The sequence below is a fragment of the Oreochromis aureus genome, linkage group 12 (genome assembly GCF_013358895.1).
Source record: "Oreochromis aureus strain Israel breed Guangdong linkage group 12, ZZ_aureus, whole genome shotgun sequence".
Classification (NCBI taxonomy): Eukaryota; Metazoa; Chordata; class Actinopteri; order Cichliformes; family Cichlidae; genus Oreochromis; species Oreochromis aureus.
Genome location: NC_052953.1, coordinates 19,711,585 through 19,729,126, shown reverse-complemented (window position 1 = coordinate 19,729,126; position 17,542 = coordinate 19,711,585). Strand labels below are relative to the sequence as shown.

At 42.1% G+C, this 17,542-nt stretch overlaps 1 protein-coding gene across 1 annotated transcript in view; it reads left to right on the top strand.

The window, feature by feature from the left end:
• Positions 1 to 1,161: 1,161 nt before the first annotated feature.
• The window catches only part of osbp2b (oxysterol binding protein 2b), a 47,942-nt gene continuing 31,561 nt past the window's right edge, over positions 1,162 to 17,542 (top strand). Inside the window, exons 1-2 of the mRNA XM_031755487.2 lie at positions 1,162 to 1,793; positions 7,829 to 8,037. Of these exons, the coding sequence (XP_031611347.1) occupies positions 1,636 to 1,793; positions 7,829 to 8,037 (367 nt within the window). The 5' untranslated portion in view covers positions 1,162 to 1,635. The remainder of the gene's footprint in view (positions 1,794 to 7,828; positions 8,038 to 17,542) is intronic.

The following is a 17,542-nucleotide window of genomic DNA, read 5'->3' as shown; positions in this document are numbered from 1 at the left end:
TTTTTGTTTTGTTTGTTCTTTCTGATGGATTATTAAAAGCATTTGAGAACAACAACCTTGCTCTGGTCCCTTTTTTTCTCCATGTGCTTTTCATGGCTTCACCACATTAGGATCATTTCTACAACATTGCCATCTTGTGGTAAAGCAATGTTATCAGGAACCACATCAGAAGCATCAAACACACACACACACACACACACACACACACACACACACACACACACACACACACACACACACACTAGTTTTAACCAACTCAGTTCATTTAAGGTGGCATTGTGATGATATATTCATTCTAGACGGACTGAAAATTAACTGAATAAATGTTTCTGTACTGTAAAAGGAGGCCTGCTGTACTGAAAGACATGCGTTTTTCAAGAGGGACCTGACTAAATACAACAGATAACAATATGCCAAGTAAAGAAAGACATACACCTGACATACAACACACACACAGTTGAACACAGACATGCAAATCATATAACAGATAAATAACAGATCATTACAAAAGCAGTCACACTGACCAAAAGAGCTATTCTCTCGCTCCTTTAAAGTGGACAATGCCATCTCCTTCTGTAGGATATTATTCCAGGAAACAGAGGCCGCAGCTTTACAAGCCTTTCCCCTTTATTCCATTCAGACTCTGGGGACAAACATTTGTATAACATTGTGAAAGCGTAGGCTTATGCTCGTTGTACTGGTGATGGTGGGTGGAAAAAATGATTATTTGGTTCTATCTGTGGCCCTGTTTATTGTGCATGTATATCACGATCCCATTTAGGTGACAGCATAATACAAACTAAAAGAATAAAATGACACAGGTTGCCCTGGGCAATCCGGAGATTTAAGATTAAGTAATAACACAGCAAACCCCCAAAGAGCAGGCAGTAGCTCTGGGGCACGGCTTTCTTAGTCATGTGGTTTATTTGTTACTTCAAATGCACTTGTGCTTTTTCACAAGTAAAAGCATGCCAAAAGTGTCTCACCCTCATGTGCACCGGTGCCACTGATTTATTAGGACCTGGATTATAAGCAAAGGCACAGGCTGGATTAACAACACTGATGATTAACTTGGTTTGTTTTCCCTACTCAATCTGACAGCATCAGATCTGAAATCAGGAGCCAAAACCGCATGTCAAATGTTTAGGAATGTTTAGATAACAACGTCACGTGGTGCGGGGCTGAATTATAGACTTGAATTGATAGAGCGGACACTCCCCCTCAGTGCACAATGAGTGGCCGGGGCAGCGGCCGCTCGCTCCCTAAAATTAGTGCCACAAACTGTTTATCGCTGTCGTAATGTAAGTAATTTAGTTTGATGGCAGCCTTATCAGGTTATGCTGAGACCATGTAAGGGCTCTCCCTTCTATCCAGCCCAGCTCTGTGCTCTGAATCCTCTGCAGTCTGCATCAGCAAAGTGTCTTGGCATCACTTCTCGTCCTTCCTCCGGTGTCCATTCCGGCGTCATGTGAAGGGGGCTTACGGTGGTTTCTCTCACCCTACACCGGACCCTCATCCGTCGATCTCATTCGTCAGTGCCGAGGTCCTCGTCTTGGTGGACCATCTGGGGGTAGTGTCCCTGTCTCCGCTGCTCCCGGTTTATCCAGCACTCTGTGGCGTGCGGCGGAGCCGAGGATGAGCGAGCAAGGGAAGGGCTCGGCATCCGCCTCTGCCGCGGCCCCAGCACCAGGGTCGGATACTTACAAAGGCTGGCTTTTTAAATGGACCAACTATCTGAAAGGCTACCAGCGGCGGTGGTTTGTCCTCAGCAATGGCCTGCTGTCATATTACAGGTAAATATCGCACACATGGCGTGTATGTTTCCTCCTCCCTCCCCCTGGAAAATGTAAACGCCACTTGTGCTCATATTTCTGTGTCGGCGCATCACTACAGCTGGCTGCCTCAGCTGTTTAGCAGCAGGCTAAAGCTAGCTGCCGGAGCTGTGACGGAGGAGAAAGAAATGATTTGCTTTAAAAGACAGCTGGGTGCGGAGAGGCAGTGACACAGACGGGGACATATAGGGCAGCTAGTCCTTTAAATAAGTGGGAAATCATGTCACGGCAGGCACAGACGTTAGCCAGCACACCAAGCTAGCACGCTAGCCTCCTGTCATCAGCTGTCAGGCGGCTGCAGGTCCAGCTGTCCGCCCGGGGACACCGACACGACAGGGTGCCCGACCGCTTTTAACACACATTTAATAACCCTTCGCCCTGAATACTTCTTTTTATGTGACTGTCACCGTCTCAAATACCTTCACCACATAACCGCCACGTTACTTTTCAGAGTGTATTCATTCATTGCACGGTCACGTTACTGAGCCCAGCCACTTAGTATGATCGCCGTAACGGGATACTGTGCGAGAGAAGGTCGCTATCGTTTATCCGTCTGTCCTCGCTCCTATCGCACAGCCAGGTAGCTGCGAGCTAGTGTTAGCTGTAGTAGCACCTGTGGATCAGGTGCTTCCTCCGCGGGAGTCATGTTTCCGCAGGTGCAGGTGTTCAAGCTCAAACATGAGCTCTCTGAATGGATCGTAAAGCAGGCCAGCTCCTAGGCTTATGATTCAGTTAGTAACGTGGATTTATACTATAGCACTTAAATTTAAAGCCAGTCAGAATCAAGAAATCTCCTTGGCAACAGCAATGAGAATTACAGACTTGCTTCAGTCCAGTTTATATATTATTTTATATAAAGCCAAATCAAAAGAACAGTCGCCTCAAAGCGCTTTATATCATAAGGTAAAGACCCTACAATAATAGAGAGAAACCCCCCAAATCATATGACCTTTTATGAGCAAACACTTGGTGACAGTGAGAAGGAAAAACTTCCTTTTGACAGGAAGGAATATCAGGCAGAACCAGACTCAGGAAGGAGCAGCTGTACCTGCTTTGTGTGACATAATCTTTACAGTTTTCCCCCTAAACTCCTTTGATTTGCTGACAAAGATGGTGGGAGAGAGGCAGAAAGCCAGATCTTGAGCTGCTGTTTAGTCATGCAAAATTAGTTGATTTTCACTTTCACTGCTCGGGTGTTGCATGTTTAACCTGTTTGTTTGCTATTGGTGCTGCTTTTGTCAACACTGAAACACCCTGCTTTATTTGATGTACACAGATGGTTTCAGCAGTTTGTACATCATACTGAGGCCTGTCATGTTACCAAAGCATTTATATCAGTGGGATCTTTTGGTCATAGTGTTTTCCAGCAACAGATGTTCGCCCTGTCTCTGACCCAGTTTCCCTAATTAAAGAGTGAAGGTGCACCTAATGGCATTAACCTTCCTCTGCTCACCGTGCTGCGAGTCAAAGCCACGACTGTGAAGTTTAAATGCTTTCACAGTTTAGATGGCTCTAGCATGATGTGTTAATGCACTCTGTAATTGCTTGCAGCCATAAAATAATGCAAATCTTAAGTTGATCCCTCTGGGTTAATGTCTTTTTCAAATGTCATCTTTAATTGGGAGGTTAGAGTGCTTGTTTAAAGGCTCTCCTGCATGGCGAATTCTCATCAGTATGAGTTTGCCTCCCCGGGCTGTGAGGCAAACTTCTGACTCATGATGTTTTCCTGCAGCTCCAAAACCAAAAATGCAGATTGAATAGGGAGCTTTCTCTACTCTGTGTGCTGGCAGAAACACGATCAAATCTCTTTTCAGACCATTTCATGCCACACTTTCTGAAACAGACTCTTTGTCTTTTAGTGCCAGCTGGGTTATTTGACGGAGGTGTGGTAGATGCAGCCCCACACCTGCCCGTGCTTGTGGTGAAAGGAAAGACGCCTGTTGCCTCTACCCTCTATTAATAGTCCATTATGTTGTAAGGTGACTGCTGTCCCCGGAGCAAAGGTAGCCCGTCGACATCTGAGCACAGAGGCAGCGAAGCGAACGAGCTGTCCCCTCCACTGCTGTCTTCCTGGCAGACCACATTGTGCGTGTCTGACTTCAGGCTTTGTGTTGCGCCTTCTCTGGCTGACTGTCTGCACTTCTTTTGTGAGTGAAGTAAAGGGGAAACAGTCAGTCAAATGTGACAACGTGTTAGGTTAAAGCGTCTTCTGACTGTTTTTTGTCTTTAGGTTGAAGCATCAGAAGAAAGACGATGTCACTTTGCATCAGTGTGTTATCTGATTTAATGGAAAGACAATTCACAACACATTAAACCGTGTCACACACTTTAAAGCAAAGACAACTTTCATCAAACCTCATGTTGCATGTCCTGCATTTAATCACTTTTGCTTTGTTTATTCATTTGCAGCCCCCCCTCCCCCCTTTAAAAAGTACTTTGTATTTGTGATAAATCAGTACTGACAGACATGGCAATTAAGACTAGTCAATACCCCAAAGGATTCCTTTCATTCAGGCCTGCTGTTGACAAAGCAGCGGGTTGGTTCTTTGAGCTGGTGCTGAGACACAACTGCTGGGTTATAAGAAACGGTTCGTGGGCTGACTGACGCACTCAGCACTTGCTCCTGGTAAATTACAATGAGTTTTATAGAGATTCAACAGGGCAGTAGTTATTGATTGGTTAAGGCTGTGACACTGCAGTTCTGTCTGGCTTTTATTCTGCCTCAGGAATATCAGGATTTTAAATATATATATATATTTAAAGTTCCTCATTAAGCAGAACAGTACATATGACAAGATCTTTACCCTCCTCTCCCTTCTTTTCTCAATGAACTTCTTTAATTTAAAAAAAATGCATAATTGACTTTTCCGCACAGTTTTAATACTCTCACCTCTTATAGTATATCCAGCTTGGTGTGTTAGGGAAGATTACCGGGCATTAAAGCTTTGAGCGCTATTGGAGCTGCTGTATCAGTAAAACCAATCTTGCTCTTCATACTAGATCAGGCCTTCCATGTTTCCTTCTCAGCTGCGGGAGAGTAACTAGATAGTATCAATTTAAATGCTCGGTGGGGGGGCGGCACCTCTTTTGTCCCTTTGGAAAGTCAGGTTTTGGCGTTACAGCTCACACCTCTCAACTACTGGGTGCAGAGAGGCGGGGAGGGAGAGGGAGCGGGGAAACTGGCCAACCTTCGGCCCAGCTGGAGGGTAAAGCCTGGCCTGAATCCTGTTTACTATTCTGACACATCAGCAGAGTGGCTGGAACAAGAGATGTTGCTGCGCTGATCTAATCTTGTTAATGGGCTCGTTTTTTGGTATTTGCACCAGGCTAAAGAGTGTACATCTTAAAGTGTGTGTGTGTGTGTGTGTGTGTGTGTGTGTGTGTGTGTGTGTGTGTGTGTGTGTGTGTGTGTGTGTGTGTGTGTGTGTGTGTGTGTGTGTGTGTGTGTGTGTGTGTGTGTGTGTGTGTGTGTTTATGTCAAGCTGAGGGCAGCAGAGTGCTGTTGAAGAGATCAGGGGCTCTGGCCACATTTTCATTATTTCATTGTTTTGGTTTTTCAGCAGGTCATGTCACACCATCCGTGCTGCAGTGTCATTGCTTTTGGTTTCCTTATCTTTCTTTTCTTTCATTAGCATGACACCGTCGCCGGCTTCCTCCCTGTCTTGTGATAGCCCGCAGCCAGAATAACAAACTTGTCTACTGTGCATTCTCATGCTCAGGGTGCTCCCTTGCCGCCTTCTGTGTGCCTCTTCATGCTTACGGCCGTCTGTTCTGTGTTCTTCACTGGTTGTTGTTTTGTCATTACATGCTCCAGATCGGTGGATTTGTGTTTTATGAGGATTTGTGCGCAGGGGACCGACAGGTAAAGCACTGCATTTCTCTCCTGGCTGAGTGCAACATGCAGGACCTATCTTACCCGCAGCAGCAGCCCCCATTCACCTTCCCCCATCCCCTCTACTAGTGCCTTAATGCCTCCGTGGTTCTTTTCGCTCTTTCCCAGCTTCTTTTTTAGTTTCCTTCACTGTATGATTTCATGGCCTTTGCATGGCCTCACCTCCCCATAGGGCAGAAGCGATCAGTGTGGCTTCTCATCTTACTCATCAGCAGCACATTCCCTTTGTTGACCCACTTAAATCCGGGACTCTGCAGCTGAGCTCGGCTGAAATCTGGGCTGTTCAGGATCGCCAGCTGCCCCTCCGCGCTGCTTCGCATGGCCACAGTGCGGTGTTGTCTGCGCAACTGATGTGCACCGAGTGCCAGAGGAAGGGTACACTGAACCACTTGTTCTGGACTGGCATTATAACAAGACTTGACTTCAGCCTGTAGAAGCTGTATAAGGGAAGCCACTGCCTGGCAGAACTTTTAAATACACTTCAAACTCTCACTCAACAAGGCGGCAACCACCTTGTTAGTGTCAGCTGAGGCTGGAACTGTTGGGGAGCTTAGTGCTGCTGAGAGGCAGCTGCTTGTGGCAGGGAGAGCTCACTGAGGATGGATGAAAGGATGTTAGGACCCACAGACAAATTCACATGATTGCACGGGTGTATGCGTCAAACGGGCCGTTTCCAAGGGTATGAGAAGGGCAGACATGTGACACGGAGGGCTGAGCGTCTGTTTGTTTCATTTGACACAACCTCTACACTTCACAAGAGCGAGTGGAGCATATGATTTTGCTGATTAATTGCTGCTCCCCGGTTGAGGCTGTTAATCGGCAAAATCAGCAGCCTGTGGTCCGGCTGAAAACCTGCTTCAAAAGGCCACGAGGGTCCATCCGTGCCCTGCAGTTCAGTTCACTTAACTGTGACAAAATGTCAGGCAGCTGGTTTTCAAACGCAGAATGTTAAGTGCATAGTTTTTGTAGAGTTTTTTCTTTTCAGTTATTAAAAAACTAGTTGTATTTAAACGAACCTCATTGAAATGGATTTTCCTTTGAATTCAGTTCAATTTGATTTTCTTTATATAGCACCAAATCACAACAACAGTCATCTGAAGACACTTTATATTGTAAGGTAAAGACCCCAGAGAAAGCTCCAACAATCAGATGACCCCCCTGTTAGCAAACACTTGGCAACAGTGGGAAGGAAAAACTCCCTTTAACAGGAAGAAACCTCTGGCAGAACCAGACTCAGGGAGGGGTAGACATCTGCTGTGGCCAGCTGGGGGTCTTCTGTATTTGCCTGTTACATATTTTCATTCAGCCACACTAAAGGAAAATATTAAAACATGTAGAGGATATGTTTTTCAGCATAAAACTACTGAAATAACTACTGATTGCATAGATTTCTTGTAAGTACAGTTTTTTTGTTTGTTTTTGCTTTACGTATGTGCAGAGCAATTGCGTTGATGTGCGCCCCCCCCGCAAAGGCCCATTTTGAGCTAGAAACAGCCCTGCAGTACACTTTTGTCAAAGACTTAAACAATACATATAGTCATCAACTCATACAACCCACTGTTCCCTTTACCCTTTGTTCTAATCTCTTGTCCTGCTGCTTTGGCTCTGTCTCCCTACTATCGCTCTGTCATTTTTACCTCCTCTCACACTCTGTTCTCTCTTTGTTCACACTGTTCTTCATTGTTTGCCTGTGTTCGCTCAGACAAAGGCCTTGTTATGCGCAACAGTTGGACTTAGAGGCTACCCAGATACCCACAATTCAACACACTCACAGCAGGGGCAGTCAGGTCACGTTGAGTGAATCAGGAGCTCCATTTGTATGCAGGTGTAATTTCATGTATGAGATTGTGTTTGTTGAGTGGACTACTGTTAACATGTCCTGAAAACTGACTGACACGATCACCGTGGATATCCTCTGTTGCTCCTTACCTCCCTGCTTGTTCTTAGTGGCCACATGCCTCTTCCACTCTCCTACCTGCACCCCTGCTGTAATGGATATGAACATGAATTTACAGTGTTAGGATTGAATGATGTGATTGTAAGACAGGGAAAAAATAAAACAAAACAAGTTTTCAGCTTTTTCTACTTGGTGTTTTGTTTGCAGGACACAGGCAGAGATGGCCCACACGTGCCGAGGAACTATAAACCTTGCAACTGCACACATCGACACAGAGGACGCCTGCAATATTGTGCTGAGCAGCGGCGGCCGCACTTACCATCTGAAGGCCAGCACAGAAGTGGAGCGGCAGAGATGGGTCACGGCATTGGAGTTGGCCAAAGCTAAAGCCATCCGCATGATGAACGATCAGTCTGGTAAGGACAGATGTAGTAACCGGCTGCCTAAATAGAAAAACAGAGCTCTGCAACACATAAATTGTGGGCAAGATGGCTGTGAGGTGGTGGTGCAAGGTGTTACTGGTCAGAATGCGATAAATAACAAGCTGGACTGAATCAGTTTGAGCAAAAAGAAAAGTGTGCCTTTGTCTTGTTTATCTCAGGTGATTTCACTATTGGTTAAGCAGAGTTCTGCACAGTTTTTAGGCCAGTCTAGAAATCTGGATATATTTGTTTTTGTTCCTGGTCCCCGGTGTCCAGTGCTATTTGATATTCATCACAGCTGTCCTGCTTCTTTAATGTCGTTCACATTCCGTTATGTGCCAGGAGAGGGCAGCGCTGTCTGCTCACTCAACAAACTGGAGTATGCTAATAACACTGTGAGAACCGAGCTTCCATTCAACCTCCTGTCAGCAGAACACTCTCCTTTCCAAGGGGACTTATTCTTGTGTGGTTGTATTAAAGGTTTCTGGTCAAAGGCTGTGGGAAAAGTCTAGGAGAGCCGTTTTTCTTCATGTTTCACCCTGGCATCGTCCCAGAGCCTCTCTGCCTGGATGTTTTGCAGACAGGGCCTAGAGAGACTGAGACAGGCTATATATTGCTCTGGCCTCCATTTGAAAGTCAGATCACTAAATATAGACTTGGGCAGGAGGGGGATGTGAGAGCTTTTCAGCTCATCACTTCCAGTAAGCAGGACAGGAATGCTTGTATATTTGTATTTTGAAAAGGTTAGGCTATTGAACAGCTTAGCTGTGTGTGTTTGCGTGTGCATGCATTTTTTGTGGCCAGTTCCATTATGCTGATGTCCAGCTAAAGCTTTTGTGCCACTGCAGTTTGATGTCCTTTATTTTCTTCATGGAACATAACCTTCTTTGTGTATTTAACCAGTTTTGCTCAGCTTGGTTTCCCTGCTGTCTTATTGGTAGTTCATCATCCAGAGTGGGTGACATAGACACAAAGCGGTTTCCATTTAATGGGGATTTTAAATAAATTCTATGCAGGGAAAGTTTGTAAGATGCAATGTGTGTGTGTATTTTGTTTTTTGTTTTTTTTTGCAGCACTCACTATATGATTATGTACATAAATACCAGGAGTGGCTTACAGTGTTGTAAAATGTTTTGAGTAGTCTATAAGACTAAGAAAGTGCCATATATTGCTAGTCCATTTATACACACACGCACAAAATCAAAACGGCACACACTGCGACTTTTTAATCCATAGTTTGTCCCAAACTCCTAAAATGCTGCATCCTACAGCTCCCATAGTGCAACACAGCATTCTTTTTGTGCCTCTTCAGCAAAGTCATTTTAAATTCAAGCAGCCAAACAGCTCTGGTCATTTATTTGGCCAGTTATTTTTGAATTAACTTTAATTTCAACGCACATTCGGACACAAAAACTGCATATAGTCCACTTAAAAAGTTTGCTGACTTTGCCCCAAATAAGTTTTTTAAAAGTGTTTATTTCCTTCTGTAGAAACATTTCAACCACCATACACTTTAACAACACGTCTTGTTTGCACAGGCAGGCTTTAAAAGTCTCAGGTCCAAGCTGAGATCACCACAAAGATCCCATTAGAAGTTACCTTCTATGGGCCTTGACTTAAAATATGTTTAAATAGGCTGTGTAATAATTCAGAATGTATGCTCATTTTAAAACATGAAGTCACAGAAAAAGCACCTGTGTGCACTGTAGTAGTCACTCAGGGTATGCTGTTGCTTTTATAGCACATGATAGAGAGTGAAACTGTCAGTCTGAGCCTTTGTTAAATGGTTCATATAAAATCATAGAGCCTGAAATCTCTATTTGCTGCATAAATGCTGTTATTACCTGACAAACATTAGACTTTTTGACTTGATGAAGCAGTGAGTTGTGCACACTTTGTTTAAATTTAATTATCTGTCAACTTCTGCTGAGAGTATTGCTTTCATATCGTCTTAAATTACTGCATGTCAGTCAGGAAAAAGTGTCAACATTATATTTGTGGTGAGTTTTGTTTCCAGCGTAATGCAGAGCATATTGTTGTTTATCCATGAGCAAACATGGATCAGTGACTAGGCGCCTACATTTACTAACTCGCTCTTCCCTTTCTGTCTCTGCCATCGATCTCCTCGGGGGAGCACAGTGTAAGCCACGAGCACATGACTTGCGTGTCAATACAGACCAGAACTGACAAAGCGAAGTCCTTGACGTTGCCTACTGTTACTTTGCTTAGACATGCAGTGCAGTGTAATTTTTAGGCCCTTATTTTTTTTTCTGTCTTCTGGATAATTTACTGGATTTCAAGTCTCTCTCTGTCAGCCAGCCATGAGATTCGTCTTGTGTAGACCTGACCTGATCTTTCAGTCAGTTGCCTTAATGAATGCTGGTGTCACTTCTGCTGCTTTTCCATTTGGCTGACTTTTCTCGTGTGCGTATTGTCTTAATTTAGGCTGAGATTGGCTTTCTAACTGAGCCTACTTGCTGAAATCTAAGGCATGTGAGCTCAGCAGGTGGCAGTGTTTCCCCTCACTTCACTGTGACCTCTCTCGTGGGTTCCTCTGCTTTGTCTTCATGGCTTGTGAAAGTGGGATCACAGCCCGACACTGCCGAGCCTGTAAATTTAGCAGAAGCTATTTTTTTTTCTTGATAAATTTTAGTGGATACTGAAATGGTTTACTGGAAATTTTTTAAAAAAAGAGCAATTCACTCTGGTAGTAGTCATCTACGGGTGTTTCTCTGAGTGAACTCGGACAGATGCAGCTCAGGTAGGCATCGGTATCAGACACCAATCCATCAGGCGTGCAAGCAGATATGAGTCTGGAGTTTTCATAAAGCGGTGCATTGATCTGCACTGGGTGTCTAATCTATAAGCAGTACAACTTACTGACTCTTGGTGACACATAAACTGGAAGTGGATCAGTTATTTTTCTTTCTGTCCCCTGTTGCATTATCTTTTATTGTAAAGAGGGAGCTCTGTCCAAGGTCCTGAAGCCTTCTGCATGTTTTAAAAGATGAAGAGAGCACAGATTAAGTATCGCCTCTTAAACATGCTTCTCTCAATTTTTTATTTTCACCAAGCTCAGCTCTCCCTGCTCCCCACCTCTTGATGTGAACTGACTACATTGTTTTTTTTATTTTTTATTTTTAAACCTTCTTATATTCTCACCAGCCCTCGCTCTGTCTGATTTTTCCCGCCCCGCCCTCTCTCTCTCTCAGTCTCTCTCTCTCCGTCTTTCCCGGCTCTCTCACTGAGCCGGTTGTGCTGCTTTGCATCCAGCAGGGTTTAGGTCGGAATGGAATAACCATCATCATCTTTCTTCAACTCTCCCCTCTCCACCTGCTCTCTGTTGCTTAAATAATTGCGATTGTCCTGCCAAGTAGTGGGCGATGATACAAGCAGCATAAGGTCTCCCTCCTGTAAGTAAATGGCTTTTCTTCCATTTGTGTTATCCTCAGGAATCTGTGTGTGTGCACACTCACACTTGGATATCTAGTTAGGATGATTTAGATCTTGCTGTGTATTTATCATGTGTCAGCTATTGTATCTGTGTTTTTGTTTTTTGATCATTTGAAGTGATAACTCATCAGTGTGGAATTAGTGGTAGTTTAAGTGTTATTTCTGTGCTTAGTAGATGACATTGAAGGTGTTTAAGCAGAATAGGGAAATGATTAATATATATAATATATAGAAATTGAGTAGAAAGAAATGAGTATAAAAAGCTGTGCATCATTTGACGTTTAGGGTAAATGAACCTTTTAGGGCAGGGAAGGAGACTGATTAGAGGACAGTCGTAATGTGTGCAACATCAGCCTACATGGCAGTAAATCTGGACTGGTAATGTGTCTTTGCATCAATAAATTGATGATTTTGTCTAGTATGTGATTTTTATTATTATTTTTTTATTAGGAAAAAGTGTTTTTCTTTCTTTTTCTTTTTTTCTTTTTAGCTGTTATCACCCCATTTTGCTGTTTTGCTGTTATCACCACAGAGTCAAAAACTACACCTTGACATATTTGGTGAACTACAAACAAGCAGTTCTTACTTGATTTAAAAAAAAAAAAACCCCACAACAACAACAAAACAGTTTCCCAATTATGCTGCTGCTGCTTCATTTGCACTGAGCTTTAGCCATGAAATGCTACTTTCTGAGCCTGTGAAGGATGTTATGAAATGACAGATGGTGTGCTTATTATCTTCATCAATTAAGTTCTCCTGTGGCTGTGTACTGAATTGCTTCCCCTTGTTTGCGTTGGATGTAGACGGGTGTGCCGGCTGAGGTTGATTTGCAAGATCAGCTCCGTCCCCAAAGACGAGGGAGATGGAGACAGAGAGATCAGAGCTACTTTCAGGCGTGTGACATAACAAACATAACTGAAGCCAGGCTTCACAGTGAGCCTAAACGCTGTGGTTGTCCAAACAGTCAACCAGGCAGAAATGATACGAGTCTGATAGTCTTTTTTTTTTCTCCTCTGTGTTTTCTGCCATATTTAACTTCCTGTTTCCTTGTCGGTCTGTAATCATTTGTAAAGGTAACCATATGAAATCAAATCTTTTACTGCCTCACGGTGGATTTAACCTTTCTGCACTCTGACTTCCTACATAATGCCGGCCATGCTGACACATTGATTTTGGAGTTAGATGCCACCTGTCTTTTCTCCCACTGGTGTGACATTCTCTTTAAGCCCCCACTTTGTCTGTGATGTTTTTGTTTTTTTCACTGTAAACAACCTAAACTGATCAAATCCATTGTCATGCTTTGACTTAAAAATGCATGGCATTGTCTCTTCTTTCTTCCCGTCTTCCTCTGCCACTGTATTTTGAAACAGTTTTCAGTAAACAGTCTCCTTTTTAGGATAATCATGCTGAATGAACTCTGAATCACCCTGCCTGTAGGTGACTGCTTTCTGGAAAGAACAGAGATGGCAGTTTACTCTTCTCTTAGTCTGCAAAGACAGTAAAGATAACTTTTACTGGGCAAACACGTTGCTTTGGGTCCTGACGCTAAATCAGCACGCTTGGTGTTTAAAACACAATTTGAAATTGCTGCTGTTAAACTGAAGCAACCTAAGTCTTGTAAGTGTTAATCTGACACATCTGTATACCTTGGTTGTAACAAGTATTTAATTGAGTTAATGTTGCCTTCCAAGCATTTTTGCCCAGAGAACTTCCGCTCACTGGTTTCTATTTTTTTTGTACCATTCTCTGTCATGTGGGAAAGTCGCAGGAAATCAGCACTTTATGAAATACTTAGACCAACCCATCTGGCACCAATAACCATGGCACTTTCACAGTGACTTAATTGACCTTTCTTCCCAAATTTGACTCTTCTTCCCTGACATTTATTTATTTCTATATTTTAGAAGCTCTCGAATAAAGCCATCGCCATCTTTGATGTGGGTGTAGTTGTAGTTTTCATCTATCGTGAGTTAGCCGCAGAGGCTTTGTTCACCTGTTTACACTCGACTGTAATGGTTTGCACTCACTACCATTTAATATTAGAAAAATAGCTGCATGTTGGCTTGTCTAGATGTCAACTACTGAATTGTATATGATTTTAGTAGTTTCTGGAAGGGATCAATTTGCAAAATTTAGTCCTGGATATAGCTGGATTTTTTTTGTTGTTTACAAATATCATTCTTTGATAAATATGTCATCTATTCTTTATTTTATTTATTTATTTATATTGCATTGCATTCAGTCTCTGCCAGCTCATTAAGTTTGAAGTGCCTTTTGATCCTTACATAAATGTGTTGGATCGAGCCAACGTTAGCTCTATTATTCTTGTCCTTATAAAAACATCTTTACTGAATAATGCACGTACATTAATCATGACTACATGCAGTCAGTGAGCCATGGAGCTTTGTTAAATAGAATCTACACCTTATTGCTGGTATTATTGTCTTCGTCTTGCTTGCAGACTCAGTTGTCTGCTGCGTGTGGTTTAGCATGTACGCTGACCTTCTATATGCTGCATGAAACCTGAAGTGGTCATTAAGCTTGCACTGTGTCCGAGTCTCTCACGCATTTTCTCTCACTCACTTTTTTCACTTGCTTTTTCACTTTTTTCACTTTTTTTTTTTAGTTTTTTTTTTTTTTTTTTGTAATGGATTTCAGTGCCATGACACATTATTTTTACTATTAAACTGAAGCTGATATATCCAAAACTAATACCAAGTCATTCCAGTTGATTAAAAGCACTACTGGATATAGTACGATTATGTGCTGTCAACCATCAGTTTAATCTAACCCAGTAATAAAAACCTTGTTCTTTGTGGCCACTTACAGATTACAGCCGAGCAGGGATGACATAAAGCAGAACGGTAAAAAAAAATGTTTTAAGTCTTTTATTTCTTTATTTATTGATTTGTAGTTTCATTTTCAAACTTCAATCCTAAACCTACATGATTATCGTTTTTATGAATGTGAAGGTAAGCGATTTGAATCGAAAGACATCTCTGCACTCGACATGAACTCCCATTACAGCAAGCGCTATAATGAGGTATGTATTGCAGCAACATGTTGTAGCACCACAGGACACCATGACAACAACATAGACCTTCAGCAATTTGCAGTCACGAAACAAAAAGAGGAATTTTAGCACAAGTGTATTATTCACTGCGCACACGCTGACTCAGTGTTTTGACAGCTTGCGACCTCTGATTTCTCTTCTTTTTTTTTTCTGTTCTACTGGGCAATAAAGGTATCTGTTTAAAGAGATGTCTGGTCATTCGATGTGATAATGAGTCACTCAAGCTCTGAAATCAACCATTCAAAGAATCTTTTGATTGCTGAAATGCTGCTGTTTTAGAAAGAGTCCTGACCTTAAGCTGATTAAAGTGGACACACAAGACAACCCACGGATAACGCTGAACTGAAACTTGGCTTCTAATGAGCTGTGGTTTCAAAAAGTGGTAGCCCTGGTCAATAGCCGTTTGACTGAGCGCTATGCTTATTAAGATGGTTCATTATTTATTCGCCGTGTCTGTGCTGGAGGAAGATCCTGGGCAGGAGTATAAAAAATATTTACATATAGATTAAATCAAACAGTTAAGTCTAAAATAAGATCCTAAAACTACAGTATTTCAGACTTTACACACAGAGACTATCGTGTGTGTGTGTGTGTGAGATAGACACACTGAGATAATTACGTAGCCTCTGACAGAAGGTTAGTCCTCTTTGGATAAGATTATCTCTTCAAAAGTTTGGATGCATTTCAAGACATGTGCCAAGATATAGAAATATATCTTGGCACCGTCCCTAAAAGTTTAAAGGCGCACCATAGAGGTACTTGCAGTGTCAACACTAGCATCTGCCATGCAGCAATCGTACCTGGAGTTTATTGTCAGTGGGGCTGGATGATTCATTGCCCCAGCGTACCGAGAATCTGCTTTAATTTCACTCTTCTGCGTGGGCCATTCATAGTGTCTGTTTGCGACCGCTAAATCGTTAAAGTGACGTTCGGTCGTCTTACGTTTGAAGGCAGTGAAGGCTGAGACAGGAAGCAATTAGTCTTAACTCTTACATTTGTGGTTAATTAAAGATCTTCCACCTCCTTCGGATAAGTGGGTTATCATCGCCACAGGAGCCTCGGTCCATTAGGAGGTCTGCTTTTGGCTTATATTTCACTGAAGTCAAATTTTGTATTTCTGGTTCTTAAATGTAAGTGCTCTTGTTTCCCCGGCGATGGCGAGGAGGTACAGTGTATCGCACAATGTGGTCCTTTATGTGGCTCAATAACATTTATGTGGCTTCTAGTGCTTTAAATAATCTCATATTGAGCATGCGACTTTTAAAATGCCATCTCACATTTTTCCCACGTTGAAACGACTCTCGCTCTTGAAATGTTTTACTGGTTTTAATGAGCTCCGTGCGTCCAGGCCGTGGAGGCCGTGTGTCTGTTTGGGTTACTGCTTCCTAATGCAGCAATTACACTAATGAGACTGTTACTTATGCTCTTTAAACACCGTCGTTCGCTTTAGTTTGTCTCTCAGAAGCTTAGCCCTTCATCTGTGTGTCCTCCAGGAGAAAATAAACTTTCTCAAAAGAAGATCATGTGATATTATCACCGAATTTCTGAATGTAAAAAATCTGTTAATAATTGTAATATTTAGCAGCTATTAGTTTGATTCAGGTGCCTATATTAAAATATGTATTTATTATCGTGGATAAATTGGATCTTAGATTGATTTACATCAAGGGTGATGTCAGAAAGCTTAATACTAAGGACAAAAATGCGTTTATGAAGCTGATGCATGTCACTTAAAGCCAGCAGAGGGTTGTGCTCTTTTTGCATAGCTAAACTGAACTGTAGCGAAGTAAAGAAATGAAGGTCAAGTGTGAAATTAATTGTAGTTTCATGCTTCATTCCCCCCCTGAACATGCCCCAAGACACTTAGATGACATTTTTTCAACAGTCTTTCCTCGTCAGCACTTCTTTCACCTCACTTACAGCCTCTTTCCTGTTCATTGTTTGTGCTGTTACCAGATATTTCTGCAGAACATCTGCAACAAAGGTTTTACAGTAGAGGCTAGCAGTGGTTTTAATCAAAGGAATAACTCAGCATGTCCATTTCAGGGCCTATTCTATAGAAACAATATACATTTTTGCCAGTGGCTGTAAATCTAACAATGTATCTTTCCAATAGTAGCCTGGAAAAGTAAACTCTTTGTGAGTCATTAATAACAGTGTGGGCTGTAAACGATTTTGAACTTGTGGACTGGAGTTTGAGCTGATTGTCCTGTTTGATCATCATAAAATTGCATGAAATATATAAATAATTGATTTCAAGGAGTTCCGTCGGAAATTTCATGTCATTAATTACATCGGCCAGCCTAATACAAGCATATTCTAACTGTGCCCTTAAAACTGTTATCATAGAAAAACATAGTGGCTCCATAGAAAAACAGATTTTAGGAGAAAATACTTGTTCTAAAATAAATAAATCTGGTTTTCACTTAAACAATGTTGAATAAATATCTCTAAAGGACAGCCTAAAATAATTTGATGGCTGATTTGACCTTTATTAAAATGATGATTAGGCTTGGGAGTGGTTTTATGCAAATAATCTTTGAAACAATTACAGGATACGTTCATTAATTTTAGTGTATGCATCAAAATGATAAATTTGGACCGAAATGCATGGCTTTAATGGGATTATTGATACAACATCTGAAGAAGTTTCACTGAGGGCTGGCCACAGCAGAGGGCTCTGAATATTTGATTGGGACAGCTTTTTTTTTTGTGTTTCCTGACCCAACTCTCTCAGAGTTTTATTTCCACCTGGGATCATTTGCATGTTAGGTGAATATGTTAACCACTACAGTCTGGAGCCATTGTTAATAGAATGGCTTGATAATTAAACTGGAATTAAATTAAAAAGACAAAAGCAGTACTGAGAACAAGGAGACAGGCAAACAGAGCACTGGGTATGTGTATTTCACTGGTAAAGAGGCTCTTAATCCTAAATTTTCCTTATTGAATCTTCACCTGTATAGTTTGGTT